Source organism: Pipistrellus hanaki (genome assembly GCF_964339955.1).
Source record: "Pipistrellus hanaki genome assembly, chromosome: 20".
Taxonomy (NCBI): domain Eukaryota; kingdom Metazoa; phylum Chordata; class Mammalia; order Chiroptera; family Vespertilionidae; genus Pipistrellus; species Pipistrellus hanaki.
In genome coordinates, this window is record NC_140522.1 from 153,403 (window position 1) to 179,842 (window position 26,440).

The 26,440-nt window shown below is 61.6% G+C and overlaps 1 protein-coding gene across 2 annotated transcripts; it reads left to right on the forward strand.

Moving 5' to 3' along the window:
- Positions 1–613: 613 nt before the first annotated feature.
- Positions 614–24,048, forward strand: KDM5B (lysine demethylase 5B). Of its 2 annotated transcripts, none has more exons than XM_084868495.1 (25): positions 614–977; positions 7,149–7,226; positions 7,363–7,485; positions 8,269–8,439; positions 8,750–8,981; positions 9,332–9,441; positions 10,057–10,215; positions 10,448–10,567; positions 11,399–11,557; positions 12,347–12,528; positions 13,738–13,900; positions 14,164–14,283; positions 15,430–15,624; positions 15,818–16,124; positions 16,395–16,545; positions 16,644–16,758; positions 16,997–17,352; positions 18,237–18,375; positions 19,567–19,746; positions 20,083–20,241; positions 20,625–21,062; positions 21,528–21,636; positions 22,194–22,348; positions 22,834–23,142; positions 23,458–24,048. In XM_084868495.1, exons 1-25 carry the CDS (start codon positions 765–767, stop codon positions 23,590–23,592), a joined length of 4,578 nt encoding a protein of 1,525 aa, XP_084724621.1. In that variant the 5' UTR covers positions 614–764; the 3' UTR covers positions 23,593–24,048. The 2 variants fall into 2 exon arrangements, with proteins under 2 accessions (XP_084724621.1, XP_084724622.1); XM_084868496.1 differs by having other exon boundaries at positions 614–962.
- The last annotated feature ends 2,392 nt before the right edge of the window (positions 24,049–26,440 follow it).

A 26,440-nucleotide genomic window follows, 5' to 3' on the forward strand; every position in this document is an offset into this window, starting at 1 on the left:
AGAGACCCCCCTCCCCCCGTCACCAGGTCCGGAGGGGACGCCGCTGTGGCCCTCCCCGGCTGACCTTTCTTTCTTTATATATTTTATTGATTTTTTTTTTTTTTTCAAAGAGGAAGAGGGATAGTCAGAAACATCGATGAGAGAGAATCATCGATCAGCTGCCTCTTGCACGTCCCCCACTGGGGATGTGCCCGCAACCAGAGTACGTGCCCTTGACCAAAATCGAACCCGGCACCCTTCAGTCCGCAGGCCGACGCTCTCTATATATATACTGAGCCACACCGGTTTCGGCTCCATCCTTCCCTCCCGGGTGTCCCCGCGGGGAGCTGGTGCCTATGCCCCCGAGGGACCCCCGAGGGCGGCACCCTCCCCCTCCAGGGTCCCCCCAAGGGTGCATCTCCCCCCCTCCCCAGGCACGCAGCTCGGGGCGCAATGCCACCGCGGGCCCCTCCCTCCCCAGAGGCGGCTGGTGGGGGGCGGGGGGCAGAGCCCGGGGCCCCGCGAGGGGAGGGAGGGAGGGAGGGAGGGAGGGAGGGGTCCGGGGAGGCGGCGGGGGCGGGGCGGGACTCCTTTTCCTGCCGCGGCGCGGAGGGGCACGGCGTGGCTGCGCAGCCCGGCCCCGTCGTCCGCGAACGGGGAGGCGGAGGCGGAGGAGGAGGAGGAGGAAGGCCGAGGCCGAGGCCCCGCGGAGGCTCCGCAGCCCGGAGCCCCGGACCCCGCACCCCGGACCCCGCACCCCGCACCCCGGACCCCGCGCCGCGGCCATGGACCCCGCCGCCGCCGCCGCGCCGCCCCCCGGCCCGCGCCCCGCGCCGCCGCCGCTCGGGGGCCCCGGGCCGCTGGGCGAGTTCCTGCCGCCGCCCGAGTGCCCGGTGTTCGAGCCCAGCCGCGAGGAGTTCGCCGACCCGTTCGCCTTCATCCACAAGATCCGGCCGGTGGCCGAGCAGACGGGCATCTGCAAGGTGCGGCCGCCGCCGGTGAGTGCGGGCGCCCGGGGCCGGGGGCTCGGGGTGCGGGGCGGGGCGCGGGGTGCGGGGCTCGGGGTGCGGGCTCGGGGTGCGGGCGGGGAGTCCCGGCGGCAGCAAAGTTTCAATATGGCGGCGGCGCGGCCCTTTGTGCGGCGGCGGCGGGCCCCGGGGGGGCGGGCGGCCGGGCGGGGACGGGCCGGGGGCGCGCGGGCGGCGCCGGGCGGGACCCCCCTCGGGGCCCCGGAGCCGGCCCCCTGCCCGGGGCTGGGGCGCCCCCTCGCGCCGGGGCCGCGACCGATCGGGGTCGGTGGGGGCCCCCGGAACGGTCCCCAACGGCTGCAACCGTGGGTCGGACGGCGGTTGGACGGCGGGGCCGTTGGGCTCCAACTGCCGCTGCGGAGTCGCCCCCCGCCCGGCCCCTCCCTCCCTCCCGCCCGGCCCGCCCCCGCCGCCCCTCCCGGGCCCGCCGCCGCCGTGACCTTCGCCGTGGCGGCAGCGCCTCCTCGCGGCGACCCCTGTTTTCAGCGCGCTCCCCACCGGGAACCCCGTGTTCCAGCCGCGCCCCCCCCCAATTACAGCACCGACCGATCCCCCCCAATTACAGCACCGATCGACCCCCCAATTACAGCACCGACCCCCCCCCCCAATTACAGCACCGACCCCCCTCCCAATTACAGCATCGATAGATCCCCCCAATTACAGCACCGATCGACCCCCCAATTGCAACACGGATCGATCCCCCCCGGGCTGTAGTTTTTGTTAAGTTCGCCCCCGGACCCGGCCTGTGCGCCCGGGACGCCGCCGGGCGGGGGCGGAGGAGCGGGGGAGCTAGGCGCAGCCCGGGGACCCGAACCCGTCCTCCCGGCCCGGCCGCAGCCCCGGCTTCGGGCTGGGAAGGCGCGGGGCTGGGGCGCGCCGGGCCGGGGGGTTCACCGGGAGGGGCCGCGGCCCCGGGAGCGAGCCGCCCGCGTGGCGAGTGGGGAACCGGCCCCCCCCTCCCCATCTCTCCCCCGACGCCTGTTCCGGGCCTTCCCCACCAGGATGGCGGGGCCGGGGGTTCGGATCCCCGCTTGGCTCCGATGCGCGTGGTGGTCCCTGCAGGGTGTGCGGGGAGGGGACACGAAAGGCGCCGGCATCCCGTGTGGGGAGGCCGCCCCGCTCCCCGCTCCCCGCGCCCAGGGCCCCGCGCCCCGCGCCCCGCACCGGGCCCCGCGCCCCGCGCCCCGCGCCGCCGCCGCCGCCTCCTTTGTCTCCGGGCCCGGCCTGGGGCAGAGGGGATGGCGGAGGAGCCTCTCCGGCAGCCGGGCTCTGGGGAGGGGGCCCTGGGGAACAAAGGCGCTGGGGAGGTGGAAACAGTGTTTCGGAAACTTGCGTTCCCGGAGCTAATTGTGAGCAAGTGGCTTCGTGTCGTAGAAACAAAGTAGCGAGGAGGAGAGCTGTGGGTTTTGCAGTGTTACATAATGTCTGTTTCTAGGGGAGTCTGGCTCCCTAAGTTTGGGCCCCGAGTGGCTCCCGGGTCTTGTCCTCGGAGCTGAGGGCGGGCATTGGGGAGCATGTGCTGGCGCCTGCTCTGTGGTCTCCCGTGTGTGGCCGGAGGGGCGGGTCGCCGCTTGCTCAGGGAGGGGCCCAGCCTGCCTTCCCTTTGAGCACGGGGTCGGTCCACAGAGGTTGGTGGGGATGTAGGAAGACAAGTGATGAGGGATGGAGACTGCCCCTGGGGGAAAAGCTGAGAGGGGACGGGGGCCTTGGTTTCCAGTTCCTTCCGCTGTCGGGTAGCCAGGCTCGTGTCCTGGGCTGTGTTACTCCTCAGCCTGGCTTCGGGCTTTGTTTCCGTTTCCCTCTGGAGGAACTCGGTGTCTCTGAGGATGGGTGCCCTTTGCCATGTCCGCTGTGGTGCTCGGAGATGATGACTTGGGGGAGTGACCGCCAGGCAGACTCCATGGGCTTCTGCCTCTGCCACGTGTGATGGGAACTCACTCCATAGGCAGCAGGATTCACAGGTTTCCTCTCTGGCCTCTGGCGATGCCCGATGGCACCAGGCACATTTTTTCACCTGTAACTTCCTGTGGTCATTAATTCGATCCTTCACCATTGTGGCCAGAGTGTAAAACAAACGTGTGTTTTAACACAGTCAGCATCTTTGAGCCTACTGGTTCCGCCTTTAGGAACAGATAAGAAGTAAGTCCTTTTTGTGCAAAGAAGTGTTAGTGATGTGGAGCTCACTCACGCCTATTCCAGCCTAGCCTTCTCCCTGGTTTTCGGTTTGCTTGGCTTTGTTGTTAATCCTCACTGGAGGACTTTCTTTTTCCCCACTGGGTTTTTTTTTCTTTTCTTTTCTTTTTTTTTTTTTTTTTCTCTTCAGAGAGAGTAGAAAGAAGGGGTTGGGGGGAGACAGCAAGAGAGAAACATCCACGTGAGAGACATGGATTGCTTGCCTTCCTGGCATGCCCAGATCAGGGCTGAGGACTGAGCCTGCAGCCCAAGTATGTGCCTTTGAGCAGAGTCAAACCCGGGACCTTCCGTCCGTGCAAGGGCAGACCTCTCTCCACTGAGCAAACCTGCGAGGGCCGCCAGGAGGTGGACCAGCCGCTTCTGGAAAAGGCGGCCCCAATGCGTGGGTCCGATCTGACTTCCAGCGGGACCGCTTCTCGGCAGCAGAGTTGCTATCTAATGTGTAGGCAGCACCAACTAATTAAAGAACAGCTTAAAAGTCAGGTCTCCGGGAAATATTTTCTGCCAAAACCCTAAAATCTAAGCACTCTTCCCTTCAAGAATAGCTGTGTTTCTCCGGGGAAAGACCGATGAACACTGCCAGGCGAAGATCACAATAATGCTTTTTAGAACGTGATTTCACTTCACGTGGCAATCTGTTACTTTACAACAGATGCAAAACTTAAGTCTATTTTAATGGGATAAAAACTTTATCAAAGGGGGAGAGAGTGGATTTTTATGTTTTTAAAAGTCAGTTTCTCTTATGCAAATGAAGGAGCAACTGTTTCTAAATCTAAAAAACAAGTAACCGGTAGAATCTTGAATCTAATTCCATCATGACCTCGGACAAAGTTATTTTTCTCCGAAGTAAGCATAAGGGGATCGACATGGACCTCGGGCTGCTGTCCGATTAATTAATTGACGGCTTTCAAGCAGCTTACCCCAGGCGTGTTTGCTTACGGCCGGAGAATGGGGACAGACTTAGGGAGACGGGTTAGTGCCAAACACGTCCCTCCTTCTCTCCTGTAGCGAAGGGATCTTTAAAAAGTGAAAAGGCCACCGGCATCAGAACTAGAATATACAGAATATAATTCTTCCCTGGTGCAGGCGGAGCTCTTCCGTACCTGGGAACTTAAAGAAAAACTTAATTATTTCAGGGAAGTTGCAGGTTCGTACGTGTATTTAGGGTAGTGTGTGTATACAGGCAGGGGTTGGTATTTGGTGAGTTATGTGTTTAAAATTATCTAATTGCCCCTAGAATGGGATGGCTATGATGTGGACTCCGCCTCTTGCCTGACAGGAGGGTAAATAGATTGAGTTTTAAATATTCAACAATTATTTTACTTGCAGAAAAGGGATAGGGTAAAATTCTCAGGCTGGATCATATTTATTTTATTCTTTATTATCAGGCAGACTTAACAGAAAAGCTAATTAAAACTTCTGTGTAACCACACAAACCTGGATTCTCCAGTGTTTTGTTAAATAAACCTGTAGCATTGCCTCTGAGGCGGACCCATAAACTAGTATACTCTGTGTCCAGAGCGGTTGGTTTGTTTGTCTTTATCTTGAGAAATTCCCTCGATACTGCAGTCTAGATGTACGCAGTGTTCTTCCCGGTGCCTGTGTCGGTTTCCGTCTGTCCGTGCGGGAGCTGAGCTGTGGATGTGCTGCGGGCAGAGCGGAGCGTTCTGTGTGAATTCTTGCCCTCTCCAGCTTGACCACATCCTCACGTTGAGAGAACTAAAGTCTAAGCCTCGTGTCCTCGGAACCCTTTTTTTTTTTTTTTTTTTAAATCAATCTTTATTGTTCATATTATTACAAAGGTTCCTCATTTCTTCCCCCCTCCACAAGGTTCCCACCCCACCCTCCGCCCCCTCCCCATCCCCCATTGTCCTCATACATAGGTGCAGTTTATGTTCAGTCTCTTCCTCCCTCCCTTTCCCCGATAGTAAATCCTTTTCAGATAGTAAATAAGTTACTTAGCATTTTCTCATATCAATAATACCTCCACATGTCCAATGATACATTTCACACAAAAGACATTTCCAAATAGGTCAACCAGCCTCATCCAGGCCCCACCCAACGCACTCACAGATCAACACCCCAGCGCTATTGCTCGGAACCTTGGTTAGAGCTTTTATTAAGCATAGTCCTATGAGCATACATACTCCAGACTAGAGATCCCCAAACATTACCAGTTTAATCTCATAACTCCAGAAACAAAGAACAAATCCTAATCAAAACCACATAATTACAAGGTCTTCAAGGCAAGATCCTCCCAATTTTCTGCGTGGTTGTACCAACTCATCGTTGGTAATATTTAAACCAGATGGTACCGCCTCTCCTCACCGGGAGGGAGGAGACCAGGAGAGCAGGATCTTAGGATTTGCATTCTGGTATCTTAGTTTGTGGGTCAAAGGTGAGGGGGTGGGTGGAGAGAGATCTGTAGAGAGAATTTGGGGGTACATGTAACATTCAGTGTGTAAGATTCCAGGGATCCCAGCTTGTTCTTCCAGAGCGGCTCTGGCCAGGATTAGGACACGTTTTGCACAAATTGGAAAGCGTCACCAAACCCCAGTGGGAGCTGGCCTCAGCTCTGTGTAGGTGTGGGTTCGGGTTTGAGACCCTTGAACTTGACGGCAGCCCATTCTCCGGGTTCCTCTAACCTGTGTTTTTCCACTGCCCACCTGTGGCTGTCCCAACGTCATTTGCAGAAATACATGTTTTTATATGATAGGTCATTGCTCACCAAGATGCTTTGAGGGGAGGGGCAGAGTTTAGAATTTGATTAGATCCAAGGTAATTTGGTTGTGAGATCCTGTGGAAAGGATAGTAGGGGAAGAATAACACATTTGTTATTGATAGGGTTTCTCAGACTCTTCCTTGTTTTTGGTTTTGAGGAGTGCTGACCGGCTGGGTATTTTGTAGGAATTTATCTGATGTTTTTCTCAAGGTAGGACTGGGTAGATGAGCAGCAGAGTTGTTTTAAAGGACACCTGTATCTTCTTGCAGCCTCTTCCTGTTGTCCGGGAGGGTTTAAACATTAAAGCTGTGGGTGTGTGTATCTCAGTGAAGGGAAACCCTGCCACGGTGTGAACCTCAGTTGATACAATTACTATCTAAGAAGGTGTAGGTGTGTTTCTTCTCTTTGTTTACAGAGTCTTGTCACTAAGTTGTCTAGATTGGCAACTTTTTAGCAGTCAGCTTTTGATTTTCTACTTTTCACCTTCAGCTCCATAGAAACATTTAAATTTAACTTTCCTACAGCCCTGGTTGGGCAGCAGTTGGTTAGAGCCTCCCGGATACTCTAAGGTGGTGAGTTCATCCCCAGACAGGGCACAGACGAGGAGCAACCAGTGGTCCTCACCCGTTTGGCTCGGGATAGAGTGGTGACCTGTGCACTCAGTGCACTTCCGAGGCACATGCCAGGGTTGTGGGTTCGATCCCCAGTAGGGGGTGTGCATCAACAAAAACATATTTTAAAAAATCAACCAATGAATGCATGAATAAGTGGAACAACAAATTGATGTCTCTCTCTTCCTCTCTTTCTCTCTAAAATCAATAAAGAAAAAAAATTAACTTTCCTAATTAGAATTTTTCCTTGCTCAGGAACATTTATTGAGCACAGTAGCACTGTTTTATGCAGGCAGCTGTAAGTTTTAGTTCCTCTTTAGAAACCGTTGTTACACAAGGAGCTGGTCTGCCTATTGAAGCCCCATTCTTGTCCAAGCGGCTGTGCTCAGGCTGATTTCCCCGCAAACTGCAGGATGTGAGAGCTGGACCACTGGGAGGCTATTACAAGCTTCCCTAAAGTATGGCTGTTTTGTTTATAGTGAACACTATTGGAAAGTAAAGGAAATAACCCAAAAGTGTCCATTAAGACCCTAGGGCCCAGGGTTTTGATTGGAAATAGTTTTTAAAATGCCAGAATTAGAAGTTCTTCTAACACAGTCTTTGCCTCGCCCCCAGGATTGGCAGCCACCGTTTGCATGTGATGTCGACAAGCTTCACTTCACGCCCCGGATCCAGAGGCTGAACGAGCTGGAGGTACTGCCCTCAGGGCTGCGCTGGTGCCAGGGTCAGGGCGGGGGCCGGAGGTGGGGAGGCCGGGGGAGAATCCCTGGCCAGAGGCTCCCCCAGGGCTAGTGGTTTCAGTGGCCAAACACAATGCTGTGTGGTCCAGGCGCAGACCCGGGTGAAGCTGAATTTCCTGGACCAGATTGCCAAGTACTGGGAGCTGCAGGGCAGCACACTGAAGATCCCCCACGTGGAGAGGAGGATCCTGGACTTGTTTCAGCTGAATAAGGTGAGGAGGGGCGTCCCGTCTGACCGTCGTCCGGCTCCTCTTTGCCTTAAGGCACAGACTTTGTTGCTGGAGACGGGTACAAGAAGTTCTTCGTTCGGTCTAGATGGGCTCTTACTCGGCAGGTCTTGAAAGCCTGATCTTGTGAAATATTTTGCTGCCAACTGTTTTCCGGTTTTGTTTTAAATTATATTTTTGTTGATTTCAGAGAGGAAGGGAGAGGGAGAGAGAGAGAAACATCAATGATGAGAGAGCGATACTTCATTGTTATCTAGTGCTTCCTCCCAGGAAATCTCCACTTTGCTTTGGGGCCCAGAGTGAGGGTGGAGCAGCTGTCGAAAGCGATGTTTAATTCTCTAGGTTAAACATAACGGTGTCGCCTGCCGGTAGCTCAGTTGGTTGGCGCTTTCTCTCGACCTAAAGCTTGTGGGGTGGTTCCAGTCGGGGCATTTACTGAGGTTGGGAGCTGGGTCCCCAGTTGGGGGTGTATAGGAGGCAATGTATTGATGCTTCCTCTTACATTCCTGTCACCACCACCACCCCCCTCTCTTTTTTTCTCTGTCTCAGAAAGAATCAATTAAGGAACATATCCTCTGGTGAGGATTAGGAAAAAAAAGATTCTCTAAAAAGAAGTAGTGTGTGTGTGTGTATTTCCTTTTGGCTTAGAAAATGCATTTTTAGAAGATTGCCAGAGCCAGGACACTCTGTTTTTGGGGTCAGACCCAGGCACGAGGGAATCAGAAGCGGTCTCCGTGTCGGTGTTTCTAATTTCTCTTCTTTTAACAGTTAGTTGCAGAAGAAGGTGGATTTGCCGTTGTTTGCAAGGACAGAAAATGGACCAAAATTGCCACCAAGATGGGGTTTGCTCCCGGCAAAGCCGTGGGCTCCCACATCAGAGGCCATTACGAGCGCATCCTGCACCCCTACAACCTGTTCCTGTCGGGGGACAGCCTGCGGGTGAGTGCCCCGGGTGCCGTCTGCACGGCCGGCCGTGCGGCTGTGTGTGGTGTGGAGGCTGCTCTGTGAGCTGCTCAGCTTCTCGTTCTGTGGTGAGAGAGCGTGCTCAGCAGTTCGTTTCTGGAACGAGGAAGGCAGTGGAGGACTTAAAGCTCTCTGCCTTCGAGGCCAGACTGGAGTAACTTGTCTGTGTGTGTGTACGTGTCTCTGTGTGTGAGGCGGGAGGCGTGGGCTTTGTGTTGGTAGATGAAAAGGCTGCAGGCCTGTTGTGTCTGGTGAGTAATGGCGCGGGTCCGTGTGTGATCTCCAGTGTCTGCAGAAGCCGAGCCTGGCCACGGACACCAAGGACAAGGAGTACAAGCCCCACGACATACCCCAGCGGCAGTCCGTGCCGCCCCTGGAGACCTGCCCCCCCGCCCGGCGGGCCAAGCGCATGCGAGCGGAGGCCACGAATGTTAAGACAGAACCGGAAGAGACCACCGCAGCCAGAACTCACAATCTGCGGCGCCGGATGGGCTGCCCAGCTCCGAAGTACGAACACGGTAAGTCGTACAGGGAGGAAGTAAAGCGTCGTTTGGTTTGTTCAGAAACATCGAGTCGGACGTCCCCAAGGACTGTCTATCGACGCGTCTGACCCCACCGCCCCACACTGCGTGCTGTGCTCTCCCTCCGTGTCCATCCCCCCTCACCCTCAGTACGTGTCACACGGTCACAGACAGCAGCATCGGTCCCCCGTCTTGGATTGGATGGGTTGGATGGGTGAGGTCCCTCGTGAGTTGAACCCAGTAACGCTGAGGAAGGATCGGAGGCTGTCTGCATGCTGAGTGGATTGGGGGGGAGAGGAGGGAGGAGGCAGAGCACGGGACAGAGCTGATGGGGATGCCTCTTGCAGAGAAAGACATGAAAAGCAGCATCAAGCAGGAGCCCACAGAGAAGAAGGAGCACCTGGCAGAGAGTGAGAGGGAGAAGCCCAAGAGCCGACCCAAGAAAGCCACCAGTGCGGTGAGTTGGCCTCTGAGCACTCCCCCAAGCTGGTAACTTCGAGCCTTCCTGAGGCCTCTCGTTCGGTGTCTGACAGTCGGCTATCGGATCAGCCTGTAATGAGGAGACACGCGGAGGGATACGTGAGCGCCGAGGGGGCAAGCGGGTGACTCAGAATTGCTCACGCGTCACCAGCTCCTCCCGATGAGCTGAAGGCCAGATAGAAAATCACGCATGTCTTGCCAGCTGGTGTGGCTCAGTGGTTGAGCGTCGACCAGTTGGATTCCCTGTCAGGGCACACACCTGGCTTGGGGGCGTGCAGGACATGGCCGATCCATGATTCCCTCTCATCACTGACGTTCCTATCTCTTCCTCCCTTCCTCTCTCTGAAATGAATTTAAATATATATTTTAAAAACCAAGTAGGCATTTTCCAACTTTCCAGCTCGGAAGGAACAGGGAGGCGAGGGGAGCGGGGCTGGGCGGCCTGTGTGTGCTGGGGGGGGTGCGGGGGAGGGACACACGGGCGGGGAGAGCAGGTCGTCGGCAGCGGGAGAGGCCGGGTCACGCCTGCGCCCACTGGGTGCTCGGAGTCTCTCGGAGCCGCTGACTCGCGTGCGGTGTGCATCGGCTGCAGGTGGACCTGTACGTGTGCCTCCTGTGCGGCAGCGGCAGCGACGAGGACCGGCTGCTGCTGTGTGACGGGTGTGACGATAGCTACCACACCTTCTGCCTGGTCCCGCCCCTGCACGACGTGCCCAAGGGAGACTGGCGGTGTCCTAAGTGTGTGGCCCAGGTGAGGAGGGGCCGGGGCCGCGGGCGGGCGAGGGGCCGGAGAGCTGCTTCCCGGGGAGAGTCTCCAACGCCGGGTGGTGTGACAACGGAATGTGACTAACCCACAGGGACCGCCACTGCCGCTGTGATGTAATTCTCCCAGACTCCTCTCTGTAGAGGAGTGGAGCTGTGACATGAGCAGCTGTGGTACCTGCTTCTCTGTGTGTTCATGTGAGTGACTGTGTTTTGGGCAGGAGTGCAGTAAGCCACAGGAAGCATTTGGCTTTGAACAAGCAGCCAGAGACTACACCCTCCGGACTTTTGGGGAGATGGCAGATGCGTTCAAGTCTGACTACTTCAACATGCCAGTCCACGTATGTACACGCATGCTGCTCTGCTGTAGGATTCTAATAACTTTTAGAGAAGGTGGGTCTGAAGGCAAATTTGAGATGGCACTTAGACCTGGTAGTCCTTGGTCTGCACAGGGACACCTGCCACTCGTTTAGTGGTATTAAGTCCCAGAGCGCCATCTAGAGATGGGGTGGCCACACAGACTGCAGGGCAGCAGTCACGAAATCTCCACTGACCCTCCCAGCTCAGCAAGTGTAACGTAAAGAAAAACTCACAGGTTTACTGAATTACCAACCCCTGTGCCGCTTAGTGTGCCGAGCAGCGCAAACACTGTCAGGTTGTCGTGCTTCACCCGGTGATTGAAGCTCCGACGGTGCCCCCGCTCCGTCCTCCGGCCCCTCGTGCATCGCTGCCCAGTCCTGCCGCTGGTCCGTGGCCTCGTCTGCCTCGGGCGGGCTTTTTGTTTTTTTATTGACTTCAGAGAGGAAGGGAGAGAGAGAGATAGAAACACCCACGATGAGAGAGAATCATTGACCGACTGCCTCCTGCACGCCCCCCACTGGCGATAAAGCCTGCAACCTGGGCCCACGTGCCCTTGACTGGAATTGAACCTGGGACCCTTCAGTCTGCAGGCCGACAGTCTATCCACTGAGCCACACTGGCTCCGGTGAGACACATGAACTCCTAACCATCGATACTCTTAGCTCTTAAATAGCTCTCTGTCCGGACTCCCCGGAGGAACAGAGAGGAGCGTGCTCCTGGGTGCGGTCCCGGGCCGTCACGCCCGGGCAGGCTGGCCGCCCCGTGCGTGTCTGGAAACACGCTCCTGCTCTCGCTCACGCCGCTGTCTGCAGATGGTTCCCACGGAGCTGGTGGAGAAGGAGTTCTGGCGCCTGGTGAGCACCATCGAAGAGGACGTCACTGTCGAGTACGGGGCCGACATCGCCTCCAAGGAGTTCGGCAGCGGCTTCCCGGTCCGCGACGGCAAGGCCAAGCTGTCCCCCGAGGAGGAGGTGGGTGTTCGGCCAGCCGCACGGGGAGTGCCGCTGCTCCGGCTCCCCCGGGCGGCTGGAAGCGATGGACGCCGGTGCCAGGAAAGCCCTGGGCACCAGGTTTTAGTGATTTCAAGAGAATAGTGGTCCTGGTCCCAGCGGGGCCACCGCAGAGCGACGGCGGCCAGCGGCTTCGGCCCTCGGCCTCAGATGGGCTCTTTGAGGGAAAGCTGAGCGATTGGGACCAGGCCCACTTGTCTTGAATGTTAAGGTTTGAGTCCATCATCTCCACACTAGCAAGCTCCTAGCATGGTTTCTGTTCCTGTCTAGTAAGAAGTGAGATGTTTTGGGGTAAACATCTCACTTCTTACTAAACTTTCGTGAAATCTAATCTTTGCACCGAAAAGCACGCAACCACATGTGTGCGGCTTGATGGGCAGGCTGTCCCTGTCCCCCAGCACAGGGCGATCCTGGACGGCAGCTCCTCCGTCCCCTCTGCCCGCCCCGCCTCAGACAGCCTCTGCCCCACAGCACTGTGCTCACTCACACCTCAGAGTGACTTGCCCATTTTTGTAACTTTATGCAAACCCACTCATGTTGTCCACACTCTTCTGTAGTCAAATGGAGGTGGCAGACACACAGACCTGTGCTGTAGGATCCGACTGTGGCGTCCGGGTCAGCGGAGTGGTCCTCCCTCCCTCCCTCTCTCCCTCCCGGCATTTCTGTTTGTTTCCGGGGGACTGTGCTCCCCATCGTGTTAAAGCCCCGCTCTCGGAGCTGCGGTAGCTGAGCCTCGCGCTGTCTCGGCAGGAATACCTGGACAGTGGCTGGAACTTGAACAACATGCCGGTGATGGAGCAGTCGGTCCTGGCCCACATCACGGCCGACATCTGCGGCATGAAGCTGCCCTGGCTGTACGTGGGCATGTGCTTCTCGTCCTTCTGCTGGCACATCGAGGACCACTGGAGCTACTCCATCAACTACCTGCACTGGTGAGGCCGGTCCCCCCTCACTGAGGAGGGTCACTGCCAGGGACAGGCGTCCTGACACGTTAAGGGAAGCCCATGAGCCCTGAAGTCACGCGCACACTGTTGTTAAGTCTGAGTGTCACCCAGGCGTCCACGGCTTTCCTCACAGAGGCTGCCCCTCGGTGCCCTTTGGGGCGTGTGGCGTGTTGTGTGTGGCGCGTGGCGTGTTGTGTGTGGCTCGTGGCGGGCAGGCGGTGCCCTCCGGGGCCGGGGACTTCCCGCTGCTGTTTGTGGTGTGGATTCTGGCCCCGCCCCCAGAGGGGCGGAGGCTGGGCAGCTTTTAAACTCTTCACCAAAGCCATTTCCCCAACGGGCCCTCCCCTCCCCATGCCCCTCTTTTCTACACACAAAGCTATGCTGACCCGTAACTGTGAATCCCAGCACCAGGAACTAAGGGTGTGCCACAAGGAAGGGCGGAGTCTGTGTGTAGCTCCCCTGCCTGGTCCCCAGGCAATGGCTCCAGCTGTAAATGAGGATTGTTTACCATCCCTCCCAGGGATGCTCAGGCTAATTGGGTGACAATCGAAAGTGCTGTGAAGAACAAGAGCTCTTTAGAAATGCTGGTTGCCTTATTAGTGTCTGCATTAATGGACTAGACCCGTGGGCCAACTGCGGCTCTTTGGCCCCTGGAGCGTGGCTCTTCCACAAAACACCACGGCCTGGGCAAGTCTGTGTTGAAGAAGTGGCGTTGGGAGAAGTTCACGTTTAGAAAAGGTGGCTCTCCAAGGGAATGTCCATCGTGGTGCCGTTGACATTGGGCTCTGTGGACGGATGAGTTTGCGACGCGGGGCTAGGGAAAGGAGAGCTGTCCTTCCATGTCAGCCTGGGCAGTGTGGTGCCCGGGATCCTATATCCCCGACACCGGATCCTCCTGGAAACTAGATCCTGCGTTTCCCAGGGTCAGACGGGAGGCTGGGGATCTCGGTGGAGTGTCGGTGCTCAGCCTCCAGCCGGAGGGAAGGCCGCAGCGCGCGGACGGTCAGATCCGGCTCCCAGGCTCCCGCTCCCCGGCTCCCGGTGTGAGCTCCCGCTCCCGGCGTGGGCCGTGTGGGGAGCTCGCGGGGCCCGTTGAGGGCCGCTCTGCCGGCTTGTGTTGAGGTTGCGGTTCTTCTGTGAACGTGTGTGCTTGACGCGTGTTTGCCCGTGTACTGATGGGTCTCCTCACCTGTTCAGGGGCGAGCCCAAGACCTGGTACGGCGTCCCCGGGTACGCCGCCGAGCAGCTGGAGAGCGTCATGAAGAGGCTGGCGCCCGAGCTGTTCGTGGCCCAGCCGGACCTGCTGCACCAGCTGGTGACCATCATGAACCCCAACACCCTGATGACACACCAAGTGCCTGTAGGTCCCCGCCTCGGGGGGCGGGGGAATGGAGCCGGCGGCCTGTGGTGGTTGATGGTTAGGATGTTCTTGGCTGCGGCTGCCTTAGGAGGGTGTGTCCTGCACGGCCCTGTGGTCAGGGCGCTGTGTCCCTGCTTCCCTGCAGCGGCCAGTTCTTTCTTTCTGGCTCACGTGTACGAGCAGAAAGCCACCCTCGGAGCCTGGTGTCGGCGTCCAGGCGGCCCCTGTGCGGGGTCACTGAGAACCCCCCCGCCCCCCCGCAGGTTTACCGGACCAACCAGTGTGCCGGGGAGTTCGTGATCACGTTCCCGAGAGCCTACCACAGCGGCTTCAACCAAGGCTTCAACTTCGCCGAGGCCGTCAACTTCTGCACCGTGGACTGGGTACGGCCGGCGGGCCGGGCACGCGCAGACCCAGTGCCCTCGGAGGCCGGACTCGGGCCGGGCACGCGCAGACCCAGTGCCCTCGGAGGCCGGTCAGCGGGCCGTGTGTGTGCTCAGACCCAGTGCCCTCGGAGGGCCGGTCAGCAGGCCGTGTGTGTGCTCAGACCCAGTGCCCTCGGAGGCCGGACTCGGGCCGTGTGTGCTCAGACCCAGTGCCCTCGGAGGCCGGACTCGGGCCGGGCACGCTCAGACCCAGTGCCCTCGGAGGGCCGGTCTCAGGCAGTGTGTGTGCTCAGACCCAGTGCCCTCGGAGGCCGGTCAGCGGGCCGTGTGTGTGCTCAGACCCAGTGCCCTCGGAGGCCGGTCAGCGGGCTGTGTGTGTGCTCAGACCCAGTGCCCTCGGAGGCCGGTCTCAGGCAGTGTGTGTGCTCAGACCCAGTGCCCTCGGAGGCCGGTCTCGGGCCGTGTGTGTGCTCAGACCCAGTGCCCTCGGAGGGCCGGTCAGCGGGCCGTGTGTGTGCTCAGACCTGTCGCCCTCGGAAGGCTGGTTGGTGGGTAGTGGACCCCCACCGCCTCCTGCTCCCGGGCGAGACCAGGCGCTCGCACACGCCCGTCCTGAGCCCTCTGCCCGGCCATGGACGGCTGTTTCTTGTGGAAAAGGCTTGACAAGGAGCCTCTGGATTTACGTTTGAACGAAGCTCAGTGCCTCGTTGCAAACCGATGGCGGTGCAGTCTGAAGCCGGTCCTCACTGAGCAGCCGCTCTCGGGTGTGTGTTGGGGGGGTTTCCTGTCGGTGCTCTCACTGCCGTCCACCAACAAGGCGCTGATTGACGTGTGGCGATGGCGCCGGGAGCAATGGCTGCTCCTTGTCCCCGGGGGTTGCGGCTGCTGCCCTGTCACTGTTCGGTGTCGTTGGAGCATTCTTGTTCCACACCCCGTCCAGCACGGCGGCTGCAGAGACTGTACCTCCGTGTTCCCACTCCGCTCTGCCTGGCTGTGACCGTGAGGCACCCTGACACACGGGCCTCGTCCGTGCCTTTCCACCGAGGGCTCGGCTGGGCTCGGAGAGGCAGGGTGCCCTGCAGCCCGGAAGGCGACCTTCGGGGAGTCCACGGGGTTGGGCTCACATGCTTCCTGTCTCCCCAGCTGCCCTTGGGCCGCCAGTGCGTGGAGCACTACCGCCTGCTGCACCGCTACTGCGTGTTCTCGCACGACGAGATGATCTGCCGCATGGCCGCCAAGGCCGGCGCGCTGGACGTGGTGGTGGCCTCCACCGTGCAGAAGGACATGGCCGTCATGATCGAGGACGAGCGGGCGCTCCGCGAGACCGCCCGCAAGCTGGTGAGCGGGGCCCGCCGCCCGCGGGTCTGTGCCGCGCGGTGGGTCCATGCCGCGCGGTGGGTCTGCGCGGTGGGTCCGCGGTGGGTCCGCTGGCGGAGCCCTGAGGCCTTCGGTGCTTTTATACAAGTCGTGTCTTCGTCCGGTTCCCACGGGCACGGACGAGCCGACCACAGGGGTCTGTCTGTCTGTCCAGGGAGTCGTCGACGCGGCCAGGCTGGAGTTTGAGCTGCTGCCGGACGATGAGCGCCAGTGCGTCAAGTGCAAGACGACGTGCTTCATGTCGGCCGTGTCCTGCGAGTGCCAGCCCGGCCTGCTGGCGTGCCTGCACCACGCGGCCGAGCTATGCGCCTGCCCCCCCCGCAGGCACACGCTGCGGTACCGCTACACCCTGGACGACCTGTACCCCATGGTGGACGCGCTGAGGCTGCGGGCCGAGTCCTACAACGAGTGGGCGCTGGCCGTGAGCGACGCGCTGGAGGCCAAGCTCAGCAAGAAGAGAAGTGCGTGGCCCGAGGGCTGAGGGCGGGCGCCGGTGGGCGGGGGCGGGGGCGCGGCCAGGTCTGCACTGACCGCTCTGAGCACTGGCTGCCCTCCGTGTCCACGGCTCCGCTCAGGCCCCGCTCTGAGGGCGCCGAGGCGCTCGTGGAGACGCTCCGTGCTGAGCGTTGGCGGTGCCGTGAGCGGAGCCGGTGCCTGGGGTCAGAGCCGGTGGGGCGGCGCCCCTCGGCACCGTTCGTGGGACCCACAGGGGGCGCCTCTCCCTCCTCCAGGCCTCGCCAGCTTGAAGGCTCTGATCGAAGAGTCTGAGACGAAGAAGTTCCCGGACAACGACCTGCTGCGCCACCTGCGCCTGGTGACGCAGGACGCGGAGAAGTGCGCCGCCGTGGCCCAGCAGCTGCTCACCGGGAAGCGGCAGACGCGGTGCGTGCATGCCGGCCGCGGGCGCACGGCCGAGCCGGGCGGGGGGCGGGCAGGGGGGGGTGTGCGTGCTCACGCGGCTGCCGCCCGTGTCTCCCAAGGTTCCGATCCGGGGGAGGCAAGTCCCCGAACCAGCTGACGGTGAGCGAGCTGCGGCAGTTCGTGACGCAGCTGTACGCGCTGCCCTGCGCCCTGAGCCAGGCTCCGCTGCTGAAGGTAACGCCGGCCGGGGGCTCGGAGCGCTGACGGCGTGCAGGGCGGGGAGCGGCTCGGGGCGGGGGCTCGGCGGGTCTTGTTGAGCCGCTGCCTCAGGCCGTTGAGCTGTGTGCCACCTCACTCGCCGTGTCGCTCTAACGTCCGTGAGGCGGGGAGGGGCACGCTGACTGCAGGGATTCTGCGTCGGGAGGAAACCAGCGATGAGATCAGGGTTTGATGCCACCCTGGTGCCTTCTAGGACCTGCTGGGCCGCGTGGAGGAGCTCCAGCTGCAGAGCCAGAAGGTGCTCTCGGAGGAGACGCCCAGCGCGGCCCGGCTGCAGGCGCTGCTGGACGTGAGCTTTGCGTTCGACGTGGCCCTGCCCGAGCTCTCGGCCGTGCGCGTGCGCCTGGAGCAGGCCCGCTGGCTGGAGGAGGTGCAGCAGGCGAGCCTGGACCCCGGCTCCCTCACCCTGGACGACATGCGGCGCCTCATCGACCTGGGCGTGGGCCTGGCCCCCTGCGCCGCCGTGGAGCGGGCCATGGCCCGGCTGCAGGAGCTGCTCACGGTGTCCGAGCACTGGGACGACAAGGCCCGGGGCCTGCTGCGCGCCCGGTGAGCCGGCCGGCGGGGTGTGTGTGTGTGTGTGTGTGTGTGTGTGTGAGAGAGGGGGGGGGCACTCGGCGCTGCCCCGGTGCCCGGGGACCGGGTGCAGGGAGAAGCTGAGGGGGGGCTGGGCTGGCTTGGAAATTTCCTTCTGGTTATGAGAGGAGTCACGCCTTTTCTACGTCTTTGAGAGAGTATTTGACAGAAAGTTGTTCACTCAGTGAATGATTGGGGTCCGGGGGGCCTTGGGGAGAGGTCGGAGCTCGTGCTGGCTCTGCGGCAGGAGGGCCGGCTGGACCCCGGCTGCTGCCGAGGGGTGGCGGGCGCCTCGTCTGTCCCGAGGGCACTGGGCCAGGCAGACCGTCCGCCATCCTGTGTCCGTCTGACCCAGCTGACAGCGTAACGCACAGAAACAGTCCAATCACAGACGCTCTGCGGCCCAGCGGGTCGCTGGCAGAGCACAGGGTTTGTCCCCCCGGCTCTGAGCTGTCCCGGAGAATCTAGCTGAATTGACTGGGGTGGCCCCGGCTAATTAAATTACATGGGCTTCAGGTCTACAAACATCCTCTGTCTGTTGTGACTTCCTGGATGATCTTAATTTTCTTCGTGAATCTGTTTTGACACGAAGGATGCTGAGCTGCGAGGGGAAGTGTGGTTAACGCACACACAGCGAGGACTGAGGAGGACTTACTGCTTCGCTAAGTCCTTAGCTGTCACTTGGATGCTCTTAAGTCCCGGGCAGCCACTCAGAGCTAATCAGCGGGACATCTACAGTTGTTGCCATTTTAAGAAAGGACCTGCTAGACGGACTGTCCTCCCGCGGTTTTCTCGTTTCTCGGTAAACCCCCGGAAAGGCCGGCGGCCGGCGCTGACGCTGGCTCCTCTCTCCCCAGGCCCCGGCAGTCGCTGGCCAGCCTGGCCGCGGCGCTGAAGGAGGTAGAGGAGATCCCCGCCTACCTGCCCAGCGGGGCCGTGCTGAAGGACGCGGTGCAGAGGGCCAGGGACTGGCTGCAGGACGCGGAGGCCCTGCAGGTGGGTCTGTCCGTCCCGGCGGAACGTCACTGACGGTGCGGCCGGGGGCTGATGTCTGCCCACCTACCAGTGACCATTTGGGACAGATGTTTAGTCTTTGATAACAAATGGGGATCGAAGAAAAAGAGCTAAATGTGAATTTGAGAAAGGGATTGAGTGTTTAGTCTTCGGTGAGTGCGGTTGTCCCTGGTTGGCGTGCCGGCCACTTGGATGGAGGCACCGAGGGTCATGGGTTCAGTGCGTCCCGGGCGCCATTACCGAGCCGGTCTGGGAAGCGAGGTTCAGAGTGCTGTGCCCGCGCCAGGGCTGTGCCCACCGCCTCGCGCGCAGCTAGAGAGATGGCGTCAGACTACTGTGGGGACTGACGAGCTCCAGGGCGGCTGGTTTGAAAAGCGGTTCATGTGGGGACGTCTTCCTCTCTCTCATCTTCACAAACCACAGGTCCCCAGGCCCATCGAGAACAAAGGTCTTTGAGCTGCTCAGCGGGCTAGGCTTTACATTTTTAATTTATATTGTTTTTGAGTTTCAAATTCTGTTTTTCTTAAAGCCATCAGGTTCTAGGAATAAAATGCCACCTTGTTTTCTGAACATTTGTGTTATTTCTTTTTTTAATTTTTTTTAAAAAATATATTTTATTGATTTTTTACAGAGAGGAAGGGAGAAGGATAGAGAGAGTTAGAAACATCGATGAGAGAGAATCATCGATCAGCTGCCTCCTGCACACCCCCCACCGGGGATGTGCCTGCATCCAAGGTACATGCCCTTGACCGGAATCGAACCCGGGACCCTTCAGTCCACAGACCGACGCTCTACCACTGAGCCAAACCAGTTCCGGCACATTTGTGTTATTTTAAGAGGTGTCAGTCAATCAGCTGCTGACAAGTGCCAGACAGCACACGTTTAGCCAGATGTTTGCAGCAAACGCCGGGGCATCTATCCCGTTAATGGGGAGAGCGGCCGTGCTGTGTGACACACGTTGGTACACAGTGAAGGCGTGAGCCCTGCTGGCCAGCGTGCCCGAGGGGAGCCCCTCTGCCTGTGAACGGCGTTGGGGAGTTCGGGTGCAGCCTCTGGCTGGAGCGAAGGGGCCCCGGCTGTTTCCTGGCTCTTCCCCTCGCCGGTCACCGGAAGGCGGCCCTCCCGCCGCCGGCATCGGCGTGCCACTGACGCGCTGCTCTCCTCGGCGTGCAGGCCGGAGGGCGCGTGCCCATGCTGGACGCGCTGGTGGAGCTGGTCACGCGCGGCCGCTGCATCCCCGTGCACCTGAGCTCCCTGCCGCGGCTGGAGGCCCTGGTGGCCGAGGTCCAGGCCTGGAAGGAATGTGCTGCCAACACGTTCCTGATGGAGAACTCCCCGTTCTCCCTCCTGGAGGTGAGCGAGCGGCCGCCCCACCCAGCTCCCAGCCGCAGGAGCGACGCCCCGGGGTGCCCGTGTCGGGAAGGGCTGTCCTCCAGGTTCCCGTCGGGCTGAGAGGGGACCTCCCCCTGCAGACGCCTGGGAGGGCTGTCCACTGGTTCCCTGAGCTGGGCTGGCCCTGGCACCACTGGAATCGGGGTCCGTGCTTCCTCCCTCCGCCCCGTCCTCCTCCGTCAGGGCCGCTCGTCCGGATGGGAGGCTGGACAGTCAGAAACGTGGCCCCCCCCCACCCCCTCCCTCCCCGCCCTGGGCCTGGCGCGCTGGGGCCGAGCTTGTGCTGCGCCCTCACAGGTGCTGTGTCCTCGCTGTGATGTCGGCCTTCTGGGGTCCAAGCGGAAGCCAAGGAAGGCCAAGGAGCCCCTGCCCAGCGGGAAGAAGCGGAGCGGCCGGCTGGAGAGCCTGAGCGACCTGGAGCGCGTCCTGGCCGAGAGCAAGGAGACGGCCGCCGCGGTGTGTGGCCCCCCCTCCCCTCCCCTCTCCCTTTTCCCCCTTCCCCCTTACCCCCTCCCCCCTCCCCCCTTTCCCCCTCCTCACTTTCCCTCCTCCCCCTTTCCCCCTCCTCACTTTCCCTCCTCCCCCTTTCCCCCTCCCCTCCCTCTCCTTCCTCCCCCTCCCCCCCATCACACGCCTGTGGGGAGGGCTGTGGGAGGGCCATGTGACACGCTCAGCTCTCCCAGAAAGACGTGCTGAGGATGGTGGGAGGGAGTGTCCCGCGGCAGAGGCACAGGGGCCGGCAGACCTGGGGGCCGGCGGGGGGTGTGTCTGTGTGTGTCTGCGCACAGAGCGTGTGCTCGCCCGGCACGCGTGTGACGGACTCCGGTCATGCCTTGCAGATGGCGGCGCTGGGGGAGGCCCGGCTCCGGGAGATGGAGGCGCTGCAGGCCCTGCGCCTGGCCAACGAGGGGAAGCTGCGGGCGCCGGGCCCGGAGGCGGAGGCCAGGGTGTGCGTGTGCCAGCGCGCCCCGGCCGCGCCGATGCTGCAGTGCGAGCTGTGCCGCGACGCTTTCCACACGGGCTGCGTGGCGGCGCCCGGCGCCCCGCCCGGCCCCCGCCTCTGGCTGTGCCCGCGGTGCCGGCGCTCGGAGAAGCCGCCGCTGGAGAAGATCCTGCCGCTGCTGGCCTCACTGCAGCGCCTGCGCGTGCGCCTGCCCGAGGGCGACGCCCTGCGCTACGTGATCGAGCGGACGGTGAGCTGGCAGCACCGCGCCCAGCAGCTGCTGGCGGCCGGCGGCCTCGCGCTGACCCGCGGCCGGGCGCCCGACGCCAGCCAGGTGAGCGCGCTCGGCTCCACGGCCACTCTGTCCCCAGACGTCCGCGGGTGTCTGCGCAGGCCCGGGCCCGTGTCTGGTGTGCGTGTGCGTGTGCGTGTGCGTTTGCCTGTTCCCCCGTTCGCTCGGACTCGCTGCCCTCGGCCTGCCGTTCGGGGAGGACGGGCTGGAGGGTCCGGCACACGGAGCCCCCTCCCGGAGGCAGCTTCCTCCCGGAACCGCGGCGGCAGGAGGGCCCTGCGCCCTCGAGAGCGAGGGCACAGGCGTGCGGCTCCTGTGAGGCCGGCCTGGCGCTCGGCACGCGGCCGGAGGCGGTCGGGGGCCGTGTCCCATGCGCAGCTCTGCCCGCCCAGGGGAGACACTGCCAGCTCCCGGCCGCTCCGCGCACGGTCGTCTGTGGGAACGGCAGGGGACCTGCCTCTGTGTGCCCCCCCGGGGCCAGTGACCTGACGGCGCTTCCTCCCGCAGGCGCCCCAGCCTCCGGGCCCCGCGGCCCCCGAGCCCGGCGACCAGGACGGCAGGAGCTCGTCTCTGCAGGCCCCCTCGGCGGCCAGATGGAGCTGCGTCCCCCTGCACGGTGCGGCTGGCGCTGGGGCGGGCGGGTCGCACGGGCGGGTTGCAGGGGTCCTCACATTGGGGGGGGGGACCAGGCGTTGGACAGGAGGAGCCTGTGTGCACGCCTCCGATCAGGAGGGGAGGCCGGGAGCCATTTCTCCCGGGGAGGAGCCGGGAGAGGAAGGGGGAGGCGTCTTGGCTGAGGATCCAGGCGGCTCCTAAGGCTGAGCCGTGGTGGGAGGGGGAGACGCGGGAGCTGCCTCTCCCCTCGGCCTGTCGCGCCCGCCGTGAGCCCGCGGAGGCGGAGCCCGGGCCGCGGTGCCCGCGCCCGGCTCTGCTGTCTGTCAGCGAGGCCGCGGGGCGTGGAGCGCAGTGAGCAGGGTCGGGGTGGGGTCTGTGCGCCTCTGGTCGTCCGGAGACAGGAGATGGAGTGTGGGCTCAGGGTGTTCAGGGCTTCGGGCGTTCGGTGGGCTGGGCTCCGGAAGGACGGGGGTGGCGGCTGGCGGGTCCCTCTGCGTGCCCCGGGCTGGCTGTGGGTGCCCCCGTGGCCGTCAGCAGTGACCTGTCTGCTCCTGGCAGGTGTGAGCCCGGAGGTGAGCGAGCTGCTGATGGAGGCGCAGCTGCTGCAGGTCACCCTTCCCGAGATCCAGGAGCTCTACCAGGCGCTGCTCACCAAGCCCAGCCCCGCCCCCCAGCCCGGCCGCAGCTCCCCGGGCAGGCCCGGCGGCGAGAAGGTGAGTGTATGTGAGTGTGTGTGTGTGTGTGTGCGTGAGTGAGTGTAAGAGCCTGTGTGAGTGTGTGTGTGCGCGATGGGGGCCTGGCCGGCGGAGGGGCCTCTCGTCCTGTCGGAGGGCAGGAGAGTCTGCGGGAGCAGGTGCCGTGCACACCCGCCGGGGCTCGGCCCGGCTCCGGTCCTGCACGCGGGCGGCTGGTGTTCTCTCACCACCTCGGTGTGGAGGCAGCGGGCCTGGTGGGAAGGCCTTTTGGGAGAAACCTTCAGAATGCACAGATGTTCTCCGGTTACTGTTCACCACCTGCTTTTCGCCTCTGACCTCACGAGACAGCCGGTGGGAGGGCGGGTGAGCCGAGGTGTCGGTGCCGAGTGCTGACCGGGTCAGGCAGTGTTTCTCAGCACCGAGGGGCGTGGGGCTCTCCGGCGGACCTGGGCCCCGCGGGCTGTGGGCGGCTGGAGGCCAAGCTGCTCTGCTCTCTCCCCCAGGGCGACTGCTGCCGCGCCGCGCGGGAGGGCGGCAGCCCGGAGCGGAGGCCGAAGCGCCGCCCGGAGCGGGACGGGGCCGGCGAGCGCTGGGGCCGCCTGCGGAAGGCCTGGGCGCCCGGGCGGAAGCGGCTCAGGCTGGGCCCCCAGGACTCGGACGCTTTCCCGCTGGAGGGCGGGCGCGGCCTCGCCGTCCGTGCGGCCGACACCCACTCGCTGCCCTCGGACACGTCTTCCTCGGAGCAGGAGGACTCGGAGGACGAGGACGCCATCTGCCCGGCGGGGAGCTGCCTGCAGCCGGAGGGAGACGAGGTCAGTGCGGCTTGGCCTCGAGGACGCGCTTGCCCCTAGCTCCGCCTGTGCCCGCCCGTCTGTCTCTCTGCCGCCTGCTCTGCTCCGGGACCTCGCCCGGCTCCGCTCTACCGGCTCCGGGCTTCTCCCTTTTCCTGAAGACACTCTTCCTCCCTCTTCCTCTTCTGCTCCTCGGCCTCCGCCCGGCGCCGACAGGTGGGGGGTGCGCCCGGCTCGGCCGCGGCGAAGAGTGGCGCTCACCGGCTGCCTGGACGCTCGGCCGGGCCTCCGTCGCCCGTTCCCCTCAACACCCGTCTCCCTGCTCTTTGTAACCAGGTGGACTGGGTCCAGTGTGATGGCAGCTGCAACCAGTGGTTCCATCAGGTGTGTGTTGGTGTCTCCCCAGAGATGGCGGCGAAGGAGGACTACGTGTGTGCGCGCTGCGCCGGGGCCGCGCCCGGCCGGGAGTGAGTGCCCGCGGCCGCGGCCTCCGCCGGCCCAGGACTGGCTAGGCCAGCCTGTCTGTACACGGTGCTATTTCTATTCCGATGGATCGTTTTCCAGAACTCTTTGGAAAAAAGAAAAAAAACAACTAAAAATTTTTGACACCTTTTGTATTTTTTCCGTGAGAGCCGTTTGTGGTTGCCGGGGACGTGCTGGCTGTGGGCCCGCACCTTCTCACGCACACACCCCGCCCGCGCTGCCGGACCCCAGCCAGCTCGTCCGTGCCGGAGGCACAGAATTCCGTAAATCCTCGTGGGAGGAGTTCTCCGTTTACTGTTACCATATTGGGAACTTGCGTTTTCACTTTGGGTTTTGTTGTTTCTCTATCCGCTTTCTTTCCTCGTAGACTAGGTTTATTTATCTGAGCAATAACTTCATGTTGTTCCAGTGGCTGGAATTAAAACAAACAAACTTCGGACTGTGTGTTGGTGTTCAGCGTGTGGTCGGCGTGCGGGCGCCGTGTTGGTCCCGGTGCCCCCGGGCCCGTGGCCGCCCGCGTGGCCCTCTCGGCGCCTGTGGGGAAGCGGGTAGCACTTGAGCCTCTGCTTCGTTCTGTGCTGGGAACCGCATGCTGGAGGAGAGCTGAGGACACAGCGGAGATCAGAGCACCGGCTGGGCCTCGGCTTCCCCAGATGGGGTGGGGGTGGGGGGACGGTAATAGAAACGTCACCAATAGCCGCCCAAACAGCACTTCTCTCAGCAGGAGCAGCTTACACAGAGGGCAACGGCTGTGAACCTGTTTCAAAGCTTACAGAGCCCATCTGAAGGGCCTGCCACTCCACGCAGCTCTGTCCCAGCGCGGCTGCGTGTCCCAGCGCTGCTGCGTGTCCCAGGGCTGCGTGTCCCAGGGCTGCGTGTCCCAGGGCTGGGCAGGAGGCGTGGGCCACGCTTCACCTTCCCCTGAGCACAGCCAGCAGGAGCGGCTGCTCTTTGTTCTGGGCTCCCTGTGCCAGGACGGGGCTGGGCAGGCGGGTCCCGGGGCCGCCGGCTGCATTGCTGCAGGGCGGACGGAGCCACTGGCCCGCCCCAGGTGAGGGGACGCGGAAGGCATGTTCCTGCTCTTCCCTCGACGGGAACGCAGGCAGATTTAAAAAGGGCCTTTCTGAGGAAGCAAAGTTCTCTGCTCTATTTAAAGCAAGAGCCAAAGAACCCTCCCTCTCTTCCCAAGGAAACCGAGCTCCTGGCAAACGTCCCCGGTCCCGAGCTGCCCTGCCAGTACTTTTCCACCATCCTGGCGGGAACTCGGACAAAAGGAGGACCCTCTGCGCAGGCCGGGGTAGGCAGGGCACAGGGTGGCACGTGTGGCCGGTCTGTGGTGTCGGTGGCTGAGCGCTGACCTACGAACCAGGAGGTCATGGGTTCACAGTTCGGTTCCAGGTCAAGAGCACGTGCCTGGTTGCAGGCTCTGCAGGAGGCAGCCACTCAGTGGTTCTCTCATCTTTGATGTTTCCATCTCTCCCTCTCCTGCCTTCTCCGAAATAAAAATTCAAAAAAATTCTTGCACTCGTTTCATTGACCTCTGTAATGATTAAAGCAGTCCCTGTAGATCGGCCGTTACAGAGCTGGGAGCACGTGCCACTGAACGGGTGAGAGGAGGCTGTGGGTGCTCGGCGGCCGGGGCAGGGGTGATTCCCCAGAGGAAATGAGCTGGTTCGGATGAGGGGGCGGCGGGAAGACAGCCCCTCCAGCAGATGGGATTCTGCTCTGACACTCCGAGTCAGTGGCTGCTGTCCCCCAGGGTGTCCCTCCGCGGCACATGGCCAGTAGCCGTCTCGCTAACGAGGTGGCCGGTGCTGGAGGGAGCTTTGCAATCTGAGGACATGAGACTGGCCTGGGCCTGCGCCTCGTTCTGGGGGCCGGCTCCGGGGCGTGGCGGGCTCCTTGTTGCAGGCTCTGGGCTTCAGCCTGAGCACACGGGGTCCCCTGGTCCCGGCGTTGGGGAGCCTGCTTCACGCCTCTCCCGTCCCGCCCACTCCCTCCTCTTGTTCCCAGACAGAGGGGGCCGCATGGCTTGGGCCTCAGCCGCCAGGAGGTCACTTGCCTCTTTTATGGCCCAGGTTGTGAGGCCCTTGTTTCCTAGCGGGATCTCAGGACAAAGGCCCGAGGTTTCCCCTCAGGCACAGGACAGGACCAATGCCATTCCCACGGGCGTTGCTGGGCTGCCCGGGCCCTGCGGCGCAGCCTCAGGTGGTCCTCCAGGAGGGAGGCGGGCACAGGCCTGGGCACTGAGTGCCCAGCTGCCTCCATCTCATTCCCATCCCACTCCACTGCCCCTCCTCCCCCAGGTTCCTCAGGCACAAGAGAGAACAGCTCTGGGTGGGAGCTGCGTCCAGAAAGGAGGGCGTGTGGAGAGGGTCTGAGATGGTGGGTGGGAATGGGGGGTTTGCCCAGATAGAGAGGCCCAGCGAAGAGCTGTGGCTGAAGGCAACTCTGGCTGCCACTCCAGGCTGGGCCACCAGAGGGCGCCACGAGTCCCCGCAGGAGCCATGGACCTTCCTGCCACTGGGGGTTTGTCCAGTTTTGCCAGTTATTAACTAGGTGAACTGGTTAACAATGCGGGTACTTCTCGATCGATGGGGTCACACATTTGACCAATGCGCTTTGATATGTATGCTATTGTATTGGCAACAAGCTTCGAGACTTGACACGTCACATTTTCGGAAAGGGGTTAACACCGTGGATATTTTTATGCTTAAAAAGGTCAAATTTTGTGCCAAAAAAAAAAGAGAGCATTTGCGGGAAGGTTTCATTATTGAAGAAAAGTGCTAGTGATGGACATTACTTTGAATAAAGCACTCCTGATGCTTCTCTCTAG

Coding starts and splice junctions, on each gene's coding strand:
- KDM5B (XM_084868495.1), top strand. CDS start 765: ATGGACCCCGCCGCCGCCGCCGCGCCGCCCCCCGGCCCGCGCCCCGCG. Junction 8,982..9,331: donor AGCTCCGAAGTACGAACACG/GTAAGTCGTACA, acceptor TGCCTCTTGCAG/AGAAAGACATGAAAAGCAGC. Junction 10,568..11,398: donor ACTTCAACATGCCAGTCCAC/GTATGTACACGC, acceptor CGCTGTCTGCAG/ATGGTTCCCACGGAGCTGGT.